This window comes from Haliotis asinina, chromosome 1 (assembly GCF_037392515.1).
Source record: "Haliotis asinina isolate JCU_RB_2024 chromosome 1, JCU_Hal_asi_v2, whole genome shotgun sequence".
Classification (NCBI taxonomy): domain Eukaryota; kingdom Metazoa; phylum Mollusca; class Gastropoda; order Lepetellida; family Haliotidae; genus Haliotis; species Haliotis asinina.
Window position 1 is genome coordinate 91,021,720 of NC_090280.1, and position 24,629 is coordinate 91,046,348.

The 24,629-nt window shown below is 41.1% G+C and overlaps 1 protein-coding gene across 1 annotated transcript; it reads left to right on the forward strand.

The window, feature by feature from the left end:
• The first annotated feature begins 2,321 nt into the window (after positions 1-2,321).
• Positions 2,322-24,192, forward strand: LOC137284173 (uncharacterized). Its single transcript, XM_067815896.1, has 8 exons — positions 2,322-2,477; positions 12,280-12,552; positions 13,754-14,074; positions 18,468-18,776; positions 19,259-19,375; positions 19,790-19,826; positions 20,235-20,458; positions 23,256-24,192. The coding sequence occupies exons 1-8, from the start codon at positions 2,420-2,422 to the stop codon at positions 23,375-23,377; spliced, it is 1,461 nt and encodes a 486-aa protein (XP_067671997.1). The 5' UTR covers positions 2,322-2,419; the 3' UTR covers positions 23,378-24,192.
• The last annotated feature ends 437 nt before the right edge of the window (positions 24,193-24,629 follow it).

Here is a 24,629-nt window from a genome sequence, read left to right on the forward strand (position 1 = left end):
AGTTCAAAGCGCTCACTCGTCAAACCAAAGCAATGGGTTTGATTCCCAACATGAGTACAGCGTTTAAAGCCCGTTCAAGGTTTTCCCCAAAATGGTACTCCTGCAATACTACAGATAGCAGCTATGATAAATATATTGTTTACAGCAAAAGGCTGCTTTGGGATTTAGAAAAACAACTAGAAATCTGTCTCACCGGGAAGAAGAAAGGAAAGGAAGTATTTTTATCCCACAAATCTGATCATGCGGTTCTGTCAACCATGAAGACAAGCGTTTTTCCTGGTACACTTTATGCATCGCGGCTTTTGTCAGATAGTAGCGTGCAGTCACCATACCGTTCAATACATGGAGAACGACATATATTAAACCTGGTTTAGCCATGACTTTATTTATACCTTTGAGGCCATGCACAGTACCGGGCAAAAGGGGATTACCCCAAAAACATGTAACAAACAAGAACTGGTTTATTTTGTTTGTCGTTCTTTTACACTGCTGTGTTCCAGGTATATGGCGTCGGCGTGTAAATAATGGAGTCTGGACCAGGCAATCCAGTGATCAACAGCGAGAGCTTCGATCTACGCAATGACACGTGTCAACTAAGTCAGCGAGCCTGACCATCCGATCCCGTTAGTCGCTTCTTCCGACAAGCATGGGTTACTGAAGACATCTTAATGCAACGACAGTTTTATCACAAAGTCCACATTTTCCTTGTGATATTACTAGATCGTTTCTGAAAATTTTAAACCTGTGTATTAACTTTGAAACATATTGCTAAAATATCTCATTGTCGAACACCGGTATTCTTGAACACCGGTATCTGGAACATCACTGCAAATATAAATACATATCATTCTGATAAAGTCGAAAGGTACACAGACAAATGACGATCTCAAAACGTTCAGTTGTCGCTAAGTAATTGATAGGTCTCGGCGCATTTTTTTAAAGTCAGCATTTCGCGGTTTGTACGACCCTTGGATAAAACGAAGTATTAAATTACGGCTCTTCCACTTCGACACAACGGTGTTGAGTGGTTAATGTTGTACGTTATCTAGTAGTCACATTAACTGCCGATAAAATATAGCGTTGTTTTTTTTACCATCGAATTGTCTTGTGTGTGAATAACCTGCCTGCTATACGATGCTGGAGTAGAGATTTATTGCCAACATAAGTGTCATGTTTGCAAGCACGATTCACCACTGGTCTAGTTGACGTTAACTATGGTGACTTGAGGACTTGAGGACTTCCTGCTATGACAGAGGTTGTTTTGTTTTGTTTTGTTTTGTTTTTGTTTTTTGTTTTGTTTTTGTTTATTTTTGTTTTGTTGGGTTTTTTTTAAATATTTGGACAATGGCTGTCCTGAATTAGACACTATAACAAAAGGACAGAAAGTAGAATTTTGTATGTTATTTAACGCCTACAATATTGTTGACATTGATACATGTCAAGCAGGTCATTGAACCTGACTACCGTCTATATTCTTGTAAAACAAACGACAATATAATAAGACGATCCGATTAGAGTTAGCGCGTTTGTAGTAATGTTAACTGTTGACTCTGGTCTGTTGCACGTTATTGAAGTGGACTGGATATGTTATGTGTTTTTTTTTGTTGTTTTGTAATAATTTCAATTCCGTTGACGCCTACCTTGGGTCACAACTTAGATATTTGACACCCATCCTACTTTACGAACAGTGGCTTAGTGTACTGTGTGTTTACACACATGCCGCCGTATGTGCCTGGCATAATGTAGGTAGTTGTGTTACACATCAAGTAACACTGCATGTTGTCAAAATGCGACCTACCTTTTTTCAAGTACGCATGTTTATACACAAAATATACTATGCGCCGAATGTGTATGTATGCGTGCGTGTGTGGGGGTGGGGGTGGGGGGGGAGAGCTAGGTTGTTGCGTGTGTGGCCAACACATTTACAAAGACACAAACTAGTGCTGTCACAGGTGAATACGGTCAGAGATAATATATTGTTTAATATACTATAGCCCTTAAATGTTTTGTTGCGCACCTGTTGCGCACGCCGCTATTCAATATACCAACAATGCCTCCGCTGGGGACACCAGAAATGGGCTTAACACCTTCAACCAAAGTCGGGTTCCGTTTTATTTATTTATTTATTTATTTATTTATTTATTTATTTTAGCGCGACCTCTCCCATCCATCTATTCATTCATTCATTCATTCATTCATTTATTTACGTTAGCGCGACCTCTCTCCCTTTGGCTGAGGTTGTGAAACACATGTAACTACGTATGGCCTACGTAACAGTCTGTGGCGGAGGTTTGTGTTTCACAGGTATGTGTTCCGTTCAGTGACAAATGTCAAACGCCCGTAACGCCAGTTCACTTCCTGGTCTGGTAAGTCCGCCATGAAACAACAGCGACAACAGTAGGCGACGTGGAATATTGTTATGGCTGCTGCAGTAGGTCTTGTTTTGGCTCTCGTTGTTGGACTAGCACGAAACTCAGGTAAGACTTGTTTCTTGAGAGTACGTATGGTCTAGTAGCAATAGGACACAACTCAGTTAAGCGTGTTGTCACTGGAATGAATACACAGTTCAAGCCAAGGATCGACTGAGTGTGGCAATGTCGGGAAGAACATGGGGACGGGTAGAGCCACCCATAGTCTATGGTGAAGAGACATAACCCTTTCTCCGCTGTCAGAAGCCAGGCAAGTTTGTTTCGAGCAATATACTCAAGTGATTGCACACGTACAGATAGAAGGGCTAGCTTGCGTGCGTGTGTGTCTGACAGTACTGAGACAGTACATACCCCAGGGCCAGTGGTCTTCTTCCCCATCAAGGTCCGGGGTAGACTAGGTCTTCAGCAATCCATGCTTGTCGTAAGAGGCGGCTAACGGGATCGGGTGTTCAGGCTCGCTGACTTGGTTGACACATGTCATCAGTTCCCATTTGTGCAGATCGATGCTCATATTGTTTAACACTGGATTGTCTGGTCCAGGCTCGATTATTTACAGACCGCCGCCATATAGCCGGAATATTGCGGCGTAAAACAAAACTCACTCATACGAGAGTCACGGGAGAGCCCATTCATAGGATCACTCAACCATTTTCAACTCAACTCAACTGTTTTTGTTAAATGTGGCTTCCTCGGTGTATAACCATTTTCATATGCTTTTTGTGTTGGTCATGGTTGATAATCTGTTCACGCTTTCATCAGACGGTCGACCTGGTATGCTTGTAATATAGCACCAGTTCGTACACAACGTCTGGTTGGGAATTATAAACTGTTAAGGAGAACGATAAATTCTTGGAATTTCTCTGAATGGCGCCTTCTCATGTTTCAACTGTGACTCAATGTCTCGTGTTATATCCGTGTTTGCTGCGTGAATGAGATCAATAGCAGGTACTCGATACGTGTAGTGATATCTTTAACATACCATTATTGTCACGTGACAGGCATCAGAAATAACTGTACACTTGCGACCAGTTTCCTTTTCTTTTACTACATGTAACCCGTGAATGTCCGGGGTAGAATAGGCCTTCAGCAACCCATGCTTGTCATGAAAGGCGACTATGCTCGTCGTAAGAGGGGACCAACAGCTTCGTTTGGTCAGGCTCGCTGACTTGGTTGACACATGTCATCGTTTCCCAATTGTGCAGATTGATGCTCATGGATTGTCTGGTCCAGACTCGATTATTTACAGCCCGCCGCCATAAAGCTGGAATATTGCTGAGTGCGGCGTAAAACTAAACTCACTCACTCATTTTACTGTATGTGTCACCTCGCCATGCTCGAACCTGACATCGTCACCATCATCATCACCATCATCATCACCATCCCTCCAAATCAAGTTCCACCCGATCACCATTCATCCCGTCGTATTCCACCCTAACGAATTTCACCCCGATACACACCTCTAACCATCACTTCCTATCTATATTCCTCCTTTTTACGATCCACCCTCACATACTTGACCCCAACTCTCTAACCCACTGATTTCATCCACACCAAGCTCCACCCAATCACCCTTCAACTCGGTATTTTCACCCAATCATTCTTCATTCATCACGCAACCCCAGGTTTCACTGGAGTCGTAACCATCGTTATTCCATCTTCTAGTGCTCCACCCGATCATCATCTACCCTGCTATCTTCCACCCAGTTATTCCATATTCTACTAGGCACCCGTGGCGAGCCACCTCCTCGTGGTGGGTGCTGGATAACACTAAGTGCTCGCCAACCCTCCGTGTGGATCCGGGGGCATATTTGGTCCACCAACCCGTTAGCCGTGGGTTGCGGCTCTGTGTCGGTGGAGGAAAGGTTTTGGCTGAGGGCAATAGGGGCCTGCAACCGTGTACGTGTTGCTCAATACACCACTTTGGTCCTGAATTCACCCACACGGGTGGTTGAATGGGCCCGGTTCAACCAATCGGCTGGTCACGCCAAGCCCTGTGCTACATTTATGTACTATTGCAAGAAATTTGGAAATGTTTAAAGACTTGGCGTTTTTTTTATCTCAGAAATTCAATTTGTCTCTATTTGCCTAGAGTCGTATGTCAGAAGGCGGTGGCTCATGAGCCAATCTGGAGGAATCATTAACTTCTAAATTTTTCTGCTGGCGTATATCATCCGGGTATTCTTGGTGCTGCAAGTTGGACGTCTGCTTGCTTTTAGCATTGTCCTTGTGATACTCCGTGGTGGCTAGGATGCTCGGATGGTGGAATCTCAACCCAAAATATGGCTTATGAAATCCCCAACGTCCAAACGTCCTCTTGAAAATGATGTTGATGGTGATGACCTTCGATCGTCCAGATCAATTGACTTTTGACCACGCTTTCTTGTGATTGAAACTGTTGACAAAACGCCATTAAAATTGAACCCGTTCGCAGTTGTCAAAGGTATTCAAGGTACTGCTGGGGACGTTAAGAACATTAAACGGTTACGTTCAGGTGCACTGCGGGTTGAGTGCGGGAAACGGCAGCAGTCAGTCAATTTGATGAGTACAGAATCGTTTGTTGGCATTCCGGTTACTGTTTCTGCTCAAAAGACGTTAAACACGAGCAAAGGGATCATCAGAGACCGTGGTCGGTTCTTCTCTGACATGTCAGAACTTGACATCGTGACTGAAATGAAAGACCAAGGTGTACTCTATGGAAAACGCTTTTCAACACGTAAAAACAATGAAACCGTTCTAACAAACACTTACCTGCTTTCCTTTTCGTCACCAACTGCTCCCAAGTTCTTGAAGGCAGGTTACTGTAATTTCACTGTTGACACCTACATTCCCAATCCGCTGAGATGCTTTAAATGTCAGATGTATGTCCATGGTGTAAATACTTGCACATTGTCTGTTGTGTGTGCTCACTGTGATGAGAAGACACACACAAGTGAAGATTGTACAAGTACTTTTAAGAAATGCACCAACTGCTCACGTGACCATTCATCCTTCTCTAAAGAATGTCCAATTTGGAGAGAACAAATGCAGATCAACAACATCAAATTTACCCAGAACATCAGTTTTTCTGATGCCAAAAAACTTGTACAGAGATCTGAACTTACAGAAAGTTATGCTTGAGTAACCAAACCACCAATCGAGCTAAGCCCTAAAGTATCTAAATCAACCACAAGCTGCCAAACAAACTTGACTTGGGTAAAAGGCAACTCTCCACAGCATTTATATCCTGCTACCTCATCTCAAACTGCGGAATCAATACAGAGGAAGTGTCACAACCACCATCTAACCATACGTCGTCTTCTCAATCACGTTCACTGTCTCAGTCATCATCTGATAGTCAACCAGCTGTTGACTAAACTGAAGTACGATGCTCTAAAAAAGCAACGTGGCAGAGCTCCGAAAGGGTCGGAAAATAGAATTCAACTATATAACAAATATGGATCTCTCGAGGACGTGGGTGTCTCTGAAAACGTCCATTCTTGGGCCCACATCTTGTCGTCCTCAAAAAAAGTACGGGGTAGATTCCCAATCAACCCACCTAAAAGATAATGTCTTCCAACAATATAGTACAGTGGAATTGTAGAGGATTAAGGACAAATTTTAATGAGTTACAGTTATTAGTTCAGGATCTGGCACCATCAGCTTTCTGTCTGCAGGAAACTTATCTGAAACAGACAGATACTTTTAATATGCGTCAGTTCGAAGCATATCATTCTTTCTCACCTCCGGGTGATATGGCCACTGGTGGATCCCTGGTTAAGCAGAATGTAATTCACAGCCCAATAACACTATAAACTAACCTTCAAGCCGTTGCAGTGAGACTAACTCTTCATATTGCCTTTACAATATGGTCACAGTATATTCCGCCTTCTTTCACACTTCATTTGTCTGATCTTCAAGCTCTCTATGATCAACTTCCGAAACCCTGCATTATAATGGGTGATCTTAATGGCCATAATCCACTCTGGGGTGGTACAAATACTAGCACTTAAGGTGAAACAGAGGAAGATTTTATCTCCAATAATGATTTGTGTATATTCAATGATGGCCCGAGTACTTACCTGCATCCTGCAACCGGCACCTACTCTTCTCTAGATTTGTCTCTTGCAGACATTAATCTACTTCATGAATTTGAATGGTCAGTCCACAATGACGTTTGTGGAAGTGATCACTTTCCAACGATACGATCAGAAACTTCTCCAACCGATTCTCCATCTAACACACGATGAAATTTTTCCAAAGCAGATCGGTACTTATTTCAAACCTTATGCACATCTAGACTAAGACCCAAATGTTTCTTGGATATTGCTGATCCTATTCAGGTGTTTTCTGACGCCTTAAATATAATAACTGATGAGTGTATACCAAGGTCCTCTACAGCTCCACATGTACGGAAGCCATGGTTTAATGCAGACTGTAACAATGCGAGGAAAGCAAGAACAAAGGCAGAGAAACATTTTCGTCATCAGCCTGCTGTCCATAACTTAAATAAATTTAAAATCCTAAATGTGAAGGCACGTCGTACAAACGGCAATCCTTCAGGAAGTATATTTATAAAATTAATTCACGGACGCCTATGTCCAAAGTGTGGAGCATGATTCAGACAATAAAAGGCAAATGCTCAATATCGGCTGCTCACTTCTTAAAGATGGTGCGAATTTAATTACGGATAAATGTAAAATTGCAAATAACATTGGCGAAACTCTTGCCAAAAATTCTTCATCAGCAAATTATGTGCCTGAGTTTCAGAGATATCAGAAACAACGGGAAAAGACAAAACATACTTTTGAATCAAATAACGGTGAAGATTATAATGAAGTGTTTTCATTGCATGAGCTGCATGCTGCTCTTCAGCCAGCTCATGACACTGCAACGGGTGATGACTATATACATTACCATTTTTACCGAAACACTTTCCTGAGCTGAAAAAACTTAATTTTGATTCCAATAATGGTGAAGATTATAATGAAGTCTTTTCATTTAGCTCATGACACTGCACCGGGTGATGACATCATTTATTATCAGCTCCTGAAACACTTGCCTGAACCATGTCTGATGACAATTTTAGACATATTTGATAAAATATGGACGTCTGGAAAATTTCCTCCTTCATGGCGTAATGCCATTGTAGTCCCAATCCCAAAAACTGGCAGGGATCATACAGATCCATCGAATTATAGACCGATATCTCCAACCTGCTGTGTCTGTAAAACCATGAAACGTATGGCGAAAAATAGACTAACTTGGTGACATGAAGCCAATAACCTGATCACAAATATTCAGTGTGGTTTCAGGAAAAATCGAAGTACCATTGATCATTTGTACGTTTAGAATCCTTTATGACACGACCTGGAAGCATGGTATTTCGAAGGATTTATATGATTTTGGATTGAGAGGCCGTTTGCCTCTTTTATATCAGAGTTTTTAAAAGACAGGCAATTTCAAGTAGTAGGTTCAACCCTGTCTCATCATTATAATCAGGATCAGGGTGTGCCTCAGGGCAGCATTTTGTCCGTCACTTTATTTAGTATGAAGATCAACAGTTTATCCAAGGTTTTAAATGATTGATGGATCACTTGTTGTGGATGATTTTACAGTTGCGTTTAAATAAAATACATAAATGTGTCCTGAAAACGGCTTTAAATTTTCTAAATCTAAAACAAATTGTATACATTTTTGTAGGAAATATAAGCCGCATGAGGACCCTGAATTATCTTTAAATGGCACTCCCAACAAAGTTGTCAAGGAGGCCTAGTCTTGGGTTTAATTTTCGATTCTCATTTAACATTATTACCTCATATTAAATCCCTTAAAGCTAAATGCTTGAAGGCACTAGATTTGTTGAAAGTTGTTTCTAACTCAAAGTGGGGAGGGAATCTACCCTCTTACACCTATATGTAAGTCCCCGTGGCCCCTAGTATGGTGATCTACCTTCAGTTCTTGGCAATCTATAGCCTGATTTTATGTTGTATTGTCCGAATAGTGATATTAGTTTTAACATTCCACACTAGTTTTAATCCCAATTGTGATATTCTCGTTGTTTTATTGTCCCTCGTTGACAGGTTTTTATACTATACATATATTTCATTTCAGTATTCAACGTTCTCGTCACGATATGGCTGCAATATTGCCGATGTGACGTTAAATATTAACTCACTCACTCACTCACTCTTACACCTATAAGTTCAAAACTCAATTATGGCTCCATCGTAAAAGCAACCTTTCTTTGATTCTGTAAACCACCAAGATTTAAGACTTTGTCTTGGGTCTTTCATATTTAAAAATATTTCTCGCAGACATCCACTTTTAATAGAAATTATTCAACTGTATAATGATATTGCTGCTGGCCAATACGACATCGTCTTCTGTTGGTTACCAAGCCATGTAGGAATCTCTGGTAACAAATTGGCTTACCTTGCTGCTAAAGCAGCACTCAACAAATCTGCGACACCAGTTCTTATGCCTTACAGTGATTATAAAGCCATCATTAGATCTTATATTCGTGATCTCATGCAAAAGAAGGTATAAATAAATTACATGAAATAAAACAGTATATCGGTTTTACCTACTTGGGCTGTCAGTCCACATTTGAAGAGGTCATCATGCGACGATGTCGCATTGGCCATACAAGATATACACATGCATAAATGTTAAAAGTGAGGATCCTGCGTTTTGTATCCCTTGTGATGAGAGTACAACGGTCAAGCATGTTTGCTTGCCTGTGTTGAACTCTTCGTCATAAGGGATATATATTTCAATGTAAAAACACTTTTGGATCTTTTTAACACAGTTAATACTCATTTAATTCTTGGATTTTTAAAAGAAATTGATTTCATGACCGAATTTTGATTGTTATGTTCTGTAGATAGCTGCATTTTAATCATTGGTAGTTTAGATTAGTAACTTGAATTGTTAGTGGCTGTACCCTCAAAGGGGGTTGAAGTACCGTAAAGGTCTTGTCCACCTGAGAGGGTACGTACGTCCCCAAACATGTCATGTACGTTTAGACTTTCCACTGTTTTTAATAGTAGTATAGGTGTATTTTTAATTTGTGGCTAGATGTGGTTAAAATGCTAACATTTGAAGGGATTGTGTAAATCCAGCTAGGGTCCATGCAGGAAGCACAGGCACTGTAAGTCCCCATGGTCCCAAGTATGGTGATCTACCTTCAGTTGTTGGCAATGTATAGCCTATTTTCATAATGTATTGTCCGAATAGTGATATAAGGTTTAACTTTCCACGCTAGTTTTAATTCCATTTGTGATATTCGAGTTGTTTTACTGTCCTTCGTTGACAGGTTTTTATGATATACATATATTCCATTTCAGTGTTAAATGTTCTCGTCACGATGTGGTTGCAGTATTGCCCACGTGACGTTAAATTTTAACTCACTCACTCACTCCATATTCTACTGCTCCACCCGATCATCATCTACCCTGCTATCTTCCACCCGGTTATTCCATCTTCTAGTGCTCCAACCGATCATCATCTACCCTGCTATCTTCCACCCACTTTTTCCATCTACTAGTGCTCCACCCGATCATCATCTCTACTGCTATCTTCCATCCAGTTATTTCATCTTCTAGTGCTCCACCCGATCATCATCTACCCTGCTATCTTCCACCCAGTTATTCCATCTTCTAGTGCTCCACCCGATCATCATCTATACTGCTATCTTCCATCCAGTTAAATCATCTTCTAGTGCTCCACCCGATAATCATGTACCCTGCTATCTTCCACCCAGTTATTCCATCTTCTAGTGCTCCACCGGATCATCATCTCTACTGCTATCTTCCAACCAGTTATTTCATCTTCTAGTGCTCCACCCGATCATCATGTACCCTGCAATCTGCCACCCAGGTATTCCATCTTCTAGTGCTCCACCCGATCATCATCCACCTTGCTATCTTCCATCCAGTTATTCCATCTTCTAGTGCTCCACCCGATCATCATCTCTACTGCTATCTTCCATCCAGTTAAATCATCTTCTAGTGCTCCACCCGATCATCATCTACCCTGCTATCTTCCACCCAGTTATTGCATCATCTACTGCTCCACCCGATCATCATGTACCCTGCTATCTTCCATCCAGTTAAATCATCTTCTAGTGCTCCACCCGATCATCATGTACCCTGCTATCTTCCACCTAGTTATTTCATCTTCTAGTGCTCCACCCGATAATCATCTACCCTGCTATCTTCCACCCAGTTATTCCATCTTCTAGTGCTCCACCCGATCATCATCTCTACTGCTATCTTCCACCCAGTTATTTCATCTTCTAGTGCTCCACCCGATCATCATCTACCCTGCTATCTTCCACCCAGTTATTCCATCTTCTAGTGCTCCACCCGATCATCATCTCTACTGCTATCTTCCATCAAGTTATTTCATCTTCTAGTGCTCCACCCGATCATCATCTACCCTGCTATCTTCCACCCAGTTATTCCATCTTCTAGTGCTCCACCGGATCATCATCTCTACTGCTATCTTCCATCCAGTTATTTCATCTTCTAGTGCTCCACCCGATCATCATCTACCCTGCTATCTTCCACCCAGTTATTCCACCTTCTAGTGCTCCACCCGATCATCATCCACCCTGCTATCTTCCATCCAGTTATTCCATCTTCTAGTGCTCCACCCGATCATCATCTCTACTGCTATCTTCCATCCAGTTAAATCATCTTCTAGTGCTCCACCCGATCATCATCTACCCTGCTATCTTCCACCCAGTTATTGCATCATCTACTGCTCCACCCGATCATCATGTACCCTGCTATCTTCCATCCAGTTAAATCATCTTCTAGTGCTCCACCCGATCATCATGTACCCTGCTATCTTCCACCTAGTTATTTCATCTTCTAGTGCTCCACCTGATAATCATCTACCCTGCTATCTTCCACCCAGTTATTCCATCTTCTAGTGCTCCACCCGATCATCATCTCTACTGCTATCTTCCACCCAGTTATTTCATCTTCTAGTGCTCCACCCGATCATCATCTACCCTGCTATCTTCCACCCAGTTATTCCATCTTCTAGTGCTCCACCCGATCATCATCTCTACTGCTATCTTCCATCAAGTTATTTCATCTTCTAGTGCTCCACCCGATCATCATCTACCCTGCTATCTTCCACCCAGTTATTCCATCTTCTAGTGCTCCACCGGATCATCATCTCTACTGCTATCTTCCATCCAGTTATTTCATCTTCTAGTGCTCCACCCGATCATCATCTACCCTGCTATCTTCCACCCAGTTATTCCACCTTCTAGTGCTCCACCCGATCATCATCTACCCTGCTATCTTCCACCCACTTATTTCATCTTCTAGTGCTCCACCCGATCATCATCTACCCTGCTATCTTCCACCCAGTTATTCCATCTTCTAGTGCTCCACCCGATCATCATCTATACTGCTATCTTCCACCCACTTTTTCCATCTTCTAGTGCTCCACCCGATCATCATCTCTACTGCTATCTTCCATCCAGTTAAATCATCTTCTAGTGCTCCACCCGATCATCATCTACCCTGCTATCTTCCACCCAGTTATTCCATCATCTACTGCTCCACCCGATCATCATCTACCCTGCTATCTTCCACCCAGTTATTTCATCTTCTAGTGCTCCACCCGATCATCATCTCTACTGCTATCTTCCATCCAGTTAAATCATCTTCTAGTGCTCCACCCGATCATCATCTACCCTGCTATCTTCCACCCAGTTATTCCATCATCTACTGCTCCACCCGATCATCATCTACCCTGCTATCTTCCACCCAGTTATTCCATCTTCTAGTGCTCCACCTGATCATCATCCATTCTGCCAAATTCCACCTAGTCTACTCGTATTGTGTTTCAGATGCCCAAACGGTAAACATAGACCTTTTGACTGATGAGCCCAAGGAACTGGGCGACGTTCGTCTCAACTGTACCGTGACCAATTTCACCACCGTCAGCACCGTGAACTTCACACAAAATTGGCAAGGGAGGATAATTCGGACGATCCCTATAAAAGTGGATGGAAATGCTTCAACTCTTCGAGTGGCTGGTTTTACCCTGCAGGACGCTGGGACTTACGGCTGTCAAGTGGGATCAGTCAATTCCACTGAATCCATCGACCTCTCCGAGAAAGGTAATTTGACATCGTGAAGAATATTTATACTCTCGAAGAAAATGTATGTCTCTGTCTGTCTGTCTGTCTGTCTGTGCACGCATGCATGCATCTGCGCCTGTGCCTGTGCCCATGCCTGTATCCGTACCTGTGTCTGTTCCTGTATCTGTGCCTGTAGCTGTGCGTGTGTCTGTGCCTGTAGCTGTGCCAACATCTGTGCCTGTTTCTGCTCCTGTATCTCTTTCTGTAGCTGTGCCTGTAGCCGTGCCTCAGTCAGAGTTTTCTCGCGTCTATGTGTAACTGTATCTGTGTCTATCTGTGTAACTGTGTCTGTAACTGTCTCACTCTGTGTCTACGAGCGTATGTGTCTGTATCTTTCTCTGTGTCTGCGAGCGTTTGCGTCTGTATATCTATGTCTATGTTTAACTGTCTGTGTCTGCATCTGTGCCTAGGTCTAACTGTGTCTGTGTCTGCATGTACCTGTGTGTACCTGTCTGTCTGTATCTGTATGGCTGTGTGTAACCGTTTTTATGTCTGCATCAGTGTGTGTTTGTGTGGCTGTGTGCGTGTCTATGTCTCTGTAAATTTGTCAACGTGTGTGTTTCTGTAACTGTGTCGGTGTTTCTGTGTCTTCGAGTGTTTGCATCTGTGTGTACCTGATCTCTATGTCTGCATGTATCTGTGTCTACGAGGGGCTGTGTTTGTGTGTAACTGTGTCTGTATCTATGTCTACCAGTGGGTATGTGTCGCACCTCAGGCCGTTTTGTATACTCTGCTGCATTTATCTCAGATAGTCCAGGGTTTTTTACTGTTCTGTATTGACAGGTATTTATATCGTCCGTTTACAAAAAAACCCAGATAGGTTTCATAGTCACAATATGGTTGAAAAAAGTCCGATGTGACTACTCACTAACATATAGTGCCTATTTCTATGTTTGTGTGCATGCGTGCGTGCGTGCGTGCGTGCGTGCGTGCGTCCGTGAGTGCTTGTGAATCAGGGGAAGCGAGGAAGCTTGCGTACGGTAACTCGTCAGCAATCAGCAAATTACTGAGCCTACCCACCCTAATATCAGCAATAGTAGTAGTAGTAGTAGTAGTAGTAGAAGTTGTTGTTGTAACAGTAGTTGCAATTAGTAACAGCAGCAGAAATAGTAGTAGTAGTAGTAGTAGTAGTAGTAGTAGCAGCGGCATCAGCTACTAACTACTTTGTCTAATTCCTCAGTTACCATGGCGCCGAGGTTGATGTCTACCGCCCATGACGTTGTGTATGCAGAAGTTGAGTTCAAGACGACGTTGAGGGCTACGTTCCTCAATGTGTCGACGCTGTCGGCTTGGAAATGGAGCAAAGATGGCGAGGGGCTGACGAAAGGACTCATGGAGAACAAGACTATTGACTACCGCATGCACGGCGAAAGCGTCAGCGTTTCAGGGTCAAGTTTGTTCATAACGCTGACGACATCTTCTTCCGACTTTGGGCACTACTATGTTACAGCATGTACAGTTGGTGGGTGCGCCTCCGCACTAATCGAGCTCAGACGGATGGGTACGTCAGTGAAACAGTTTAAGCTAGGGGTGTAAAGTAGCCCAGTGGAGAAAGCGTTCATTGATGACGTATACGACCCGGGTTCGATTCTTAGCTATTTGTACCAACTGCGAAACCTCTTTCTTGTGACAGGCCCCAAGTGGACCTAACATTGACCACATTTAAAAAATCAGAAACGAATGAATTAAAATGTAAACAAGAATATAATCAATTAAAACATAAATATAGCAATTATAAGTCCTTATTTACAGATGGGTCCCAAGGACGGTGGCGCTGTGGCTTGTGCCACTGTCATTGGATCCAGAACAATATCTTCTAGATTACCAGATAATAGTTTTATTTTTACAGCTGAAGTTAACGCCATATTAACAGTTCTTATATATATTCAAAGACACCCTAAACGTAAACAATATATAATCTATTCCGACTCACTTTCTTGCCCTCAGGCTATTAAAAAATATTTCTTGTAAACATCCACTTTTAATTAAAAATTATTGAATTGTATAATAATCTTGCTACTGACCAATACGACATCGTCTTCTGTTGGTTACCCAGCCACGTAGGCATTTCCGGTAACGCAATGGCCGATCCTGCTGCCAAGGCAGCACTCAACAAATCTGTGACACCACTTCTAATTCCATACTCTGATTATAAAGTTAGCATTAGAACTTACATCCGTGATCTGATGCAGACGAAGTGGGACACCCAAGTAGGTATAAATAAATTACATGAAATAAAACCGGATATTGGTTACACCTACCTGGGCTGTTGTTGGCGATCTATCGTCTGTTTTTATATTGTATTGTCTAAATAGTGATATTAGTTTTAATTTTCCATGCTAGTTTTAATTGAAATTGTGATATTCTAGTTGTTTTACTGCCCTTCGTTGACAGGTTTTTATAATGTACATATGATATTTTTCATTGTCGAATGTTCTCGTCACGATATGACTGAGGTATTGCCGATGTGACGTTAAATATTAACTCACTCACTTTCTTGTGACATTGCTTGAATGTTGCTAAACAGACTTTGGGCGCCGACTTATGTTTTCGCTTCCGGAACTTTGGATTTGGTAAGACTTCGAGTGTCAGAAATTAGGTTTTGCATCGAGAATTTAGAAACCTCGACAAGAATTGGTTGATAACAAGGTCTAATGGATGCGATTTTCACCTGCACCCAGATATTCACGCAGAGACACATTACAAGAGTAGATTTTATGAGACAGTATTCAACGGTACATAGGTTAATCCCTATGTAGTATACCTCAGTCGACATCCAGACATGCAATCGTGCCTCCAAGAGCTACCCAATAGCGAAACAATACCACCCCAGTTATGGACGTAGCCGATAATGGACAATGTGTAGCTGCACCAGCGACAGTTGCAGTAATGAAAGTGCAGTCCAGTGCAAGGTTTAGTTTGGGTCGTTGGCGTTGTACGTTGTCGTTGTCGTCGTAGTAGCAACACCACCATCAGTAGTAGTAGTAGTAGTAGTAGTAGTAGTAGTAGTAGTAGTAGTAGTAGTAGTAGTAGTGACGTAACTGTTTTGGAAAATTGCTTCCCAAAATATTAAACAGTCGCCTTTCAGATTTCTTAGATACAGATAATGTTTTGACACCCGCCCAAACTGGGTTTAGAAAGTTATTCTCCACTGCTGACAATGTATTCATAATTTATAACTTAATGCAAATTTTAAAAGATAGGAAACAGAAACTCTGTTGTACCTTTATAGACTTTTACAAAGTTTTCGATACTGTTTGGCCAGTGGGATTGTGGGAAATAATGCAAATGATTGGCATAGAGGGTAAATTCCTGGCGTCAGACAAGGGAATATCTGTCACCGTTATTATTTTCCATTTGCATAAATGATATTGAATCTCATTTACTTACTTTAGATTGTAATGGTGTAATTCTAAGTAATACTGAGGACGAAAATTTGGTGATGTTTGTAAAGGTGTTAGTTTTATTACATATACAGATGATACAATAATATTTAATGAATCGCCAAAAGGACTACAACATGCTTTCAACTCATTTAAGGACTATTGTAACTCATGGAAGCTAAAAGTGAATATAAGCAAAACTATAATAGTAATATTTGGGTGAGGACCCTCAAAAAGCACAAAAAAATTATTTCACTTGGGTGGTAAATTACTTGAAATAGTTGATAATTATATCCACCTCGGTATAAATCTCCATTGAAATAGAAAACGCGTATCAAGTATTAAAAGTGTAAGTAATAGCGCTTCAAAAGCAATGTATAGTTTAGTGAAAAAACGTGCCTCTAGACTATTTATTGTCAGCAGTTGACTTCATGGTAACACCTACCTTGACCTATGGTACTGAAGTCTGGTCTGTCGAAAACCTTAAAATTCTAGAGAAAAGTCATATAAAATTCTTAAGATACATTACGGGATTAGGAAATTCAACCCCTCGATTTATGCTCTATGGAGAACTAGGAAGATTCCCTACTAGAAGTATGATATATAAACGTTTATTTAACTTTTGGCACAGGTTAAGTTACCAAGAAGGTGTTTTTTAAGCTTATCAACTTAATTTACAATTATTTATCATTCCAAAGAGGTACAAATAAAAAATATAATCCTGTCTCGTACACGTTGAAATTATGTTAGACAATACTGGACTATCGAATGGTTTTGAAAATCCATCAGTTTGTGCAACCCACTGGCTGGTCTTATGAGTTGAACAGACTCTTCAAGATCAGTTTATCCAAAACTGACACAATCACATTATTTCTAGCCCCAAAGGAATATACTATAAACATCTGAAGCCATTTCCTAATTTGGATGCATATTTCCTCTTTCCAAAACGTATTTCATTGCCATTGTTGAAATTTAAAACATGTAACCATAGTTACCTATTGAGACGGGCCGCTGGTATAATAGTCCAAGGAACAAGAGAACGTGTCTGGGGTTTTGAAAATACCTCTTGCTTTGAAAGTGTTCATCTACGCTTTCTCAAATATTTAGTATCACTCAGGAACAGTACACCTAACTTTACGTTATATGGCGAGTTTGGCAGATTCCCCCTCGTAAATGTTATTAAAAACAGAATGGGGCTAAACTTTTAATCGGAAGATCGTCAAAAGTGTGCCTCTTAATATATAAATTAATTTTCAACGATTGTATATTTGGCAAATGTGAACATAAATGGATAATGTATCTCAAAAGCATTTTCGACGAGCTTGGACTGAGTTTCATGTGGAAATCCCAAAAGTTTGAAAGTCTATCTTGGCTTAAAACTGTTATCAAAAGTAAATTAACAGACATATATTAGCAAACAATTTCAATAATTGAAACTTCCTCCAAAGGAAACATTTATAGCACTTTCAAAAATCCCATCTCTCAAATTTGAACCATACCTAAATTTTCTGCATTATAATAGCTTGTTAGAATTCCGAACTTCCAATCATTTCCTTCCAACCGACACAGGTAGATGAAACCCAGCAAATGATAGGACATGTACTTTGTGTAACCTACATGATACTGGTGATGAATTTCATTATTTATTTATATGTCCCAAGTTAGAACTAGAAAGAGAAAAATGTATTCAAAAGTATTACTATATTAGACCAAATATATATAAAATGAATGTCCCTTTTAACACCAATAAGCTAGGAACTTTATGAAAACTTTCAATCTTCTGTAAAATAATTTTGAAATAACTCCAATAACATATATGTAACTTCTCTCAATGTACATTGTATTTATCATACATTTATCATATATCATATATAATTTGTACAAATGTAAACAATATTCGTGTTCATTTCATTTTAAAGCATAAGATACTTTGAGGAAGCATTGTTTACCCACACATCTAACCTCTTTTCCCAATGAAACAAAGTTCACGGAAGCATTATCTGTAAAAACCTCTCAATGCATGCCAAGTCCAACAAAATATATTCTACGTCTATCATCTCTTGTCAGAAAAAGATGTTAATATGTTGTTTCCTGCCATCTTGAATTGGAATCTGATTTCGTATTTGTATATATGTTCACAACACATGCTCTTGTACCACCAAGGTGGTTCATGAGAATACAGAATTAAATTGATTTGAAAACTTGAACATATATGTGCTTTAGTTCCTGTGATATATAATATTCATTGTAGCCATTGGTAGAATTTGCTTACAAGAAAAATAGATTTAGACTTCTTCCTTTCCCCGATTTGCATTCGCAAAACATCAGTAATTTCCGTGCATCATGTGTGCTTCAATGTTATTCGAGGTAAAGAAATACAACCACGAAGTAACGAATGAGTTGCCATTAGCAGCGGGGTACATTGCAATATACCTCGCTTGTGACTTCACCTATGTAAAGCATTAACTTCATTGCGGTCTTTATGTGGTTAACCGTTCTGTGTTTCTGCAGATCGACCGAAGTCACCCATTCAGTTCCAAGTTGTGGACAACTTCACAGACGGCTTCTGGTTCTCGTGGAGGTCAGAGTTCAACGGGGGAGGGGAGCAACGTTTTGAGTTGTCATACAAACGAGCGGACTCCTCTAGAGGCTGGGTCTACATCAAGGTCGACGAGGACCCGGGAGTCGGACATAGTGTTTATGCCCATATATCCGGTCTCGTATTGAACACCGGATATGACGTCAGAGTGCAAGCCATCAACAAGCAAAATTCTTTGCTGACATCCAACTTTACAGAGGAACTGTTTGTGTTTGTTGAAGGTAATTGATTGAATTGTGCTACCCCATACTTTCCACCCCTTCATTACGGTGTGTCAGTATAATGTGAGAGAAAAGTACGAAGGGGTGTCGGATTTTTAGGACGTTGAGAATCCGCTCCAAATGTCTAGTTGAGGCAAATCATCACACCAATTTCCAGCGTCTCTACCCAGTTCATAAACAGACTTATAGCTACTTGCCCATATTGGTCTCAATGTGTCATTATCTCAGATGAGTAAATAGCACTTTGCCATTTGTCAATAAGTACTGATGTATAATATGTGTATATTTTTTTCGTTTCGCACTTGACTATCAACAGGGCGGTGGGGTAACCTAGTGGTTAAAAGCTTTCGTTCGTCACGCCGAAACCAAGGTTCGATTATATCCACATGGGTACAATGTGTGAAGTTCACTTCTGGTGTTCCCTGTCATGGTGATGCTGGAATATTGTCAAAAGCGAAGTAAAACTCACTCACTCATTTCAGGTCCTGCCACGTCATCGGACATCGGGGTGGGGGCCGGAATCGGTATCGGAATCGCAGTGACCCTGCTTCTCGCTGCGGCTGTGTGTCTAGCAGGATTCTACGTGAGGCGGGCGAAATGTAGGTATCTTTTTTTGTTTGTTTGTTTGTTGTTCAAACCCGCACCAGAATATTCCACCTATATGACGGCGGTCTGTTAATAATCAATTCAGAACAATCCATCGATTGACGTTTTGTGCATCGCCCTCTGAACTGGGGTAAAATGATTTCTATTAACTATAGCTTTACCACCCGATCCCTTTAGTGACCTCTCACAACAAGCATCTCTGTTCCAGACTCTATCTTCCCAAGTACATATGTTTGTAACCAAAGCGAACTCGTGGCATTCTAAAGCTTTTGAAAAACCGTCTCGTAACAAACGCCAACACCTTTATTCATCAAATTCACTAAACCCGGAAGAACATGAGGACCTGGAGTATTGGAGACTAACGCTGACCCTCAATTCCGCTTTACTGTATGGTTTTTACATTCCAGGTACAACCGACCCTCGCCTGAAGGACGCAGAATGCAGGTGATTCCATGTGCAGTTTTTATGTGTCGGTGAAGCTTGTGTGCGCACGCACTGGCGTGTGTTAATGAGAGGGTGGGGTTGTGGTGGAAGGGAGATGTTGATGTATCAGCAGATATGGGAGATATGTCGTCTTCGCTCACTGCATATGTACATGTCTGTGGATCACCAACTCTATATACAGATGCTGGGTACATTATGGATCACACAGAGTGAGTGAGTTTAGTTTTACGCAGCGTTTAACAATATTCCAACAATATCACGGCGCGGGGACTAGGGGGTTGGAGTGGAATCGAATCTGGTTTCTGGAGTGACGAGCAAACGCTGTAGGCTCTGTGGGAGGGGCTGAGGATTGGCGCTGTTTCTTGGTGCAGCGACTGTTGCTTCTGATACATATGTTCCCTTTTCCAGATCTAACGTCACGTTGTCCGCACAGAGCAGCACAAAGTCAGAACCGTCCCGAAAAAACAGCAATTCAGACAATGGTACCGAGAGGCCAGACTGTCCCTTCAGCCCAAGTCTGTCGCGACCCTCAATGCCAAGACCACCCGTGCCTGGCAGCCAGGCCTCGCACTCCCCGGGTCTCCCTCGCTCTACCGCACCCCTACCTCCTGCAGTCAACAGGCGGAAGACAGGTAATTACTTCTTTGTTGTTTAACGCCACACACAACAATAATCCAGTTACATTGCAACGTTCTGTAAATACTCGAGTCTTGACCAGACAATCCAGTGAGCAACGTCATGTAGAGTACGATGACATGTCTCAGCCAAGTCAGCGTGTCTGACAACCTGTTAATTGCCTCGCACGACAAGTAAGGGTTGCTGAAGACCAATTGTAACCCTGATCTTCACGTTTTCTGAAGGAATGTAAAGTATCTAGTGAAGGCAGTTCGTGAGCAATGAAGTCAGGATTCCTGTTTGTTTCAGATTCTCAGAACCATAATATTTTCATTTCCACCCAGCCCTACTGCAGTGTTGCATCAAAATATATTATTTTAACGTTAGTCTGCATTGGTGAGAAGACCCGAATTCCATTCCCCATTGGGAACTATTTCTGGTTTCACTCGTAGTGACCTGGTTGGAATGTTGGTAAACGCGGTTCTGCACCCCAAAAGGAGGGGTACATTCTTTAATGTTGTCTGTAAGTAAACGGGTATGGACCAGACAATCCTGTTATCAACATCATCAGAACCGACTTACGTATTTGGAATATGAGAACATATGTCAACCTGAAGTTAGCGAGCCTAACCATCCGATCGCATTTGTCGCCCTGTACGATGTTCGTTGGGTGGGTAGAAATATGGACGCTAATTCGTTTGGCTGGTGTTTAATAGGGATTAAAGTTTCCTTCTTATTTTGTTTGATTGCAATTTGTTTGGTTGGGTTTATTATTATTATTGTTGTTGTTTTTTGGGGGGGGTTGTTTTGTTTTGTTTTGTCTGTTTGTGTGTGCGTCTGCGCGTCTGTGTGTGAGAGAGAGTGACTGATGATGTTAAAGAGAAGGGTACTTGTTAGGAGGGGGCAGCCATTTTGTACATAAAAACATGTAACACATGCATAGAAAGGAGGGGGGATGGGGGCTGTAGAATTGTATGAATAATTCCTTTTAGATAGGTGTATTTGAAAATTTCAATTTGATACGTGTCGGCTAGACATTATTTACGACTGTTCGTTGAAAATGAAAAATGACAATCTGTACTTGAAGGCAAGATGGCTGAATAACTCGTTGACTCACCTTGACGGAGGAGGAAGTGAGACGTATCTGTAATACACACACTTCCGGGTCTCTTGTTTATTATATCACTGTATTGATTTTAATATTCTACTTTGTTGTTCAGCCCAGGTTCATTTTGAAACCTATTAAGTAGTTAATTTTCTTCCTCAATACAGTGAAGTGTGCTCGTGTTGAGAGTCGGTTTCATGGGGTGTGGGTTTTTCCTTCACTTGAAATATTTTTGGTGTAAACAACTTAAATATGTATATGCATTTTCATTTGAAATGTCTTCCTGCAATTGATAGACATTTCTGACACTGCCTCTGGCTCAGTTCACCATCCTACTTGTAACATTGGTTGTACGATATGTACTCAGGTTACCGTGGATACACCATGTGGGTTTCCATGGGTAGGAATCCCCAACCACGTTCTGTCGCGATTTGCATGAGACATGTCCTCGATTCAAGCGGCGGTGGGTTAGTCCAGCTGTTTAAGTGTTCGTTCGTCATGCCGAAAGTCCATGTTCGATATCCCACATGGGTGTAGAATGTTCAGCCCATTTCATTTCTGTTGTCCCCTGCAGTGACATTGCTAGATTATTGCTAAGAGCGGAGTAATACCACCCACTCAATCACTGAGTTAAAATCGAGTAGAGTTACACAGGGTCGCGTAAATTCATGATACAGTATATCTTTGTTAATGACTGGAGTTGAGTTCGATCTCATCTAGGTGAAGCGTTTTCCATCGAGAGGGACTTAGTTCTCTTGGTCCAAGAATTCTGTACACGCAACATTGCAGTATAAACAGCACCTGGAGGTTCCAAATCTGTACCAATTTAAATGAGTGGGTGAATGAGTTTAGTTTTACGCCACTTTTAGCAATATTCCAGCAACATCAAAGGGGATACACCAGAAATAGGGTTCACATATTGTACCCAAGGTAACAAGTTAGGACAACATAATTTGAAGGTAATCGTGTAAATAATACAATTACGTTGTACGTTGTTTAACGTCGTTTACAGCCATATTCCAGCTATGTGGAGGGTGTCTGTAAACATTTGAGTCTAATCCAAACAGCCCAATGATCAACAGCATAAGCATCGATTTACACAACGGGTACGATGACATGTGTCAACCTTGTCAGCACCCAATCCCGTTAATCGCCTTTTACCACAAGCATGCTTTGCTTGAAGACCAATTCTAGCCCGGATGTTCACGGGTGGATATACAACAAACAACATAATAGTCACGTTAAATGCTGCCATTTTGTATATATTGAACATTACGTGTTGTTGTATGTCATGTGCCATATGTATGTATTATTCTGAAAAACATTTCGACTGATTTGAATGAATAGTTAGAATTAAACTTAGGACTTCAGGTAAATGAAGGATTTTCTCTTCCCAGTGAATAGATTACGTAAGCACAGCAAATGATTCTCACTGAAAAAACAAACTCAGAAAATGTCCATTTCTTTATTGAGGCATTTTTAGAATTTGGATGTCAGATAGAACAAGTATATATATATGACAACTTCTTTAATTCTTTAGCATGACGTTTCGATACAGGTTCTTGTATCATAATTGAAACCGAGAAAAGCACCTGTATCGAAACGTCGTGCTGTAGAATTTACGAAGTTGTCCTCCATATTATACTTATTCTCGATATTTAGAGCTGTGCTCCATGTTTGTTTTAAATATTTATTGATATTAATTTCAGACAAAAGCGTAACTCTGCCAGCTCCAACATTTGATGAGACGTACGAGGCGTTTGAGACTGAACAAGGAGGAGTGTACGGTGGGGAGTACGTCGTTCCCATGACGTACTACCAGAACATGTGATCACGTGACACTGTGACGTCAGTCAACAGTGACGGAACCACAGCAGACTTGGTGCCATTGCTTGTGTGTGTGTGTGTGTGTGTGTGTGTGTGTGTGTGTGTGTGTGTGTGTGTGTGTGTGTGTGTGTGTGTGTGTGTGTGTACATATTCATTCCGTAGTGACATGGACGTGAAAATATATATATATTTATATATATATATATATATTTTCACGTCCATGTCACTACGGAATGAATATATTACGGAACAATAGGAAAACACTGAGCATTACCAAAAGCCAGAAAGAAGGACAATGTGTAAGGAGTATGTTCATTTTTCGACCGCTTTTGACATTCTTCCAACAATATCACGGCGATGGACACCAGAGATGGACATCAGACATTGTACCTGTGTAGGGAATCGAACGCGGGTCATGGGCTTGACGAGCGAACGTTTTGACCACTAAGCTACCCCATCGTTTCGGAAAATATGTTGGACTATTCTTGTCGTTAAGACTATTTGTACATGAATATGTGCGTCTGTGCCTTATATTGTTATGATAAGCAGTTTCATCTTACTCAGATACAGCATTATAATGTTTACTGCCTTAGAAAATAATACAGCTTTAATGTCCAATAAAACTATTTAATTATTTTCAGCCCAAACGTGCTTATACATGTAACAACGCCATGAACACATGTTGATGTGTCACATATGATATATGCTGTTTTTGCCATATCAGATTCTTGCATTGCGAAGTAATTCCATTGTATGTATAGTTGAAGAGCCGGTTGTGTACATGTCATGAGACTTAAATAAATTAGACAGTTTCCCGTCTTCAGTATTTTTCAACTTGAAATACCAGGGCTCACGAGGGAAATAATATATGACGCATAAAATGACACAATGAATATCCTTTGGGGGTTTAAGAAGCGCTTTGAATTCGCGCTGCATGACTACCTGTAGGAAGATCAGAATAATCACACTGAGCAGAATTGTATGAACAGTCATCTGTAGACTTGTCACACACACACACACACACACACACACACACACACACACACACACACACACACACACACACACACACACACGTTCAGGTGTATTTGTTGGCTACTGTCGAATCTGTCAAACCATCTAACTTACGGGGACTACATTATACATTCTCAGTCGTACACAGTAAGAACTGAATAAAGTGAATTCTACTTCTAAGCCCTGGTAGTGCAGAGACTGTTGACATGAGGGTTCAAGAATTCAGCGGACACCATTAACGC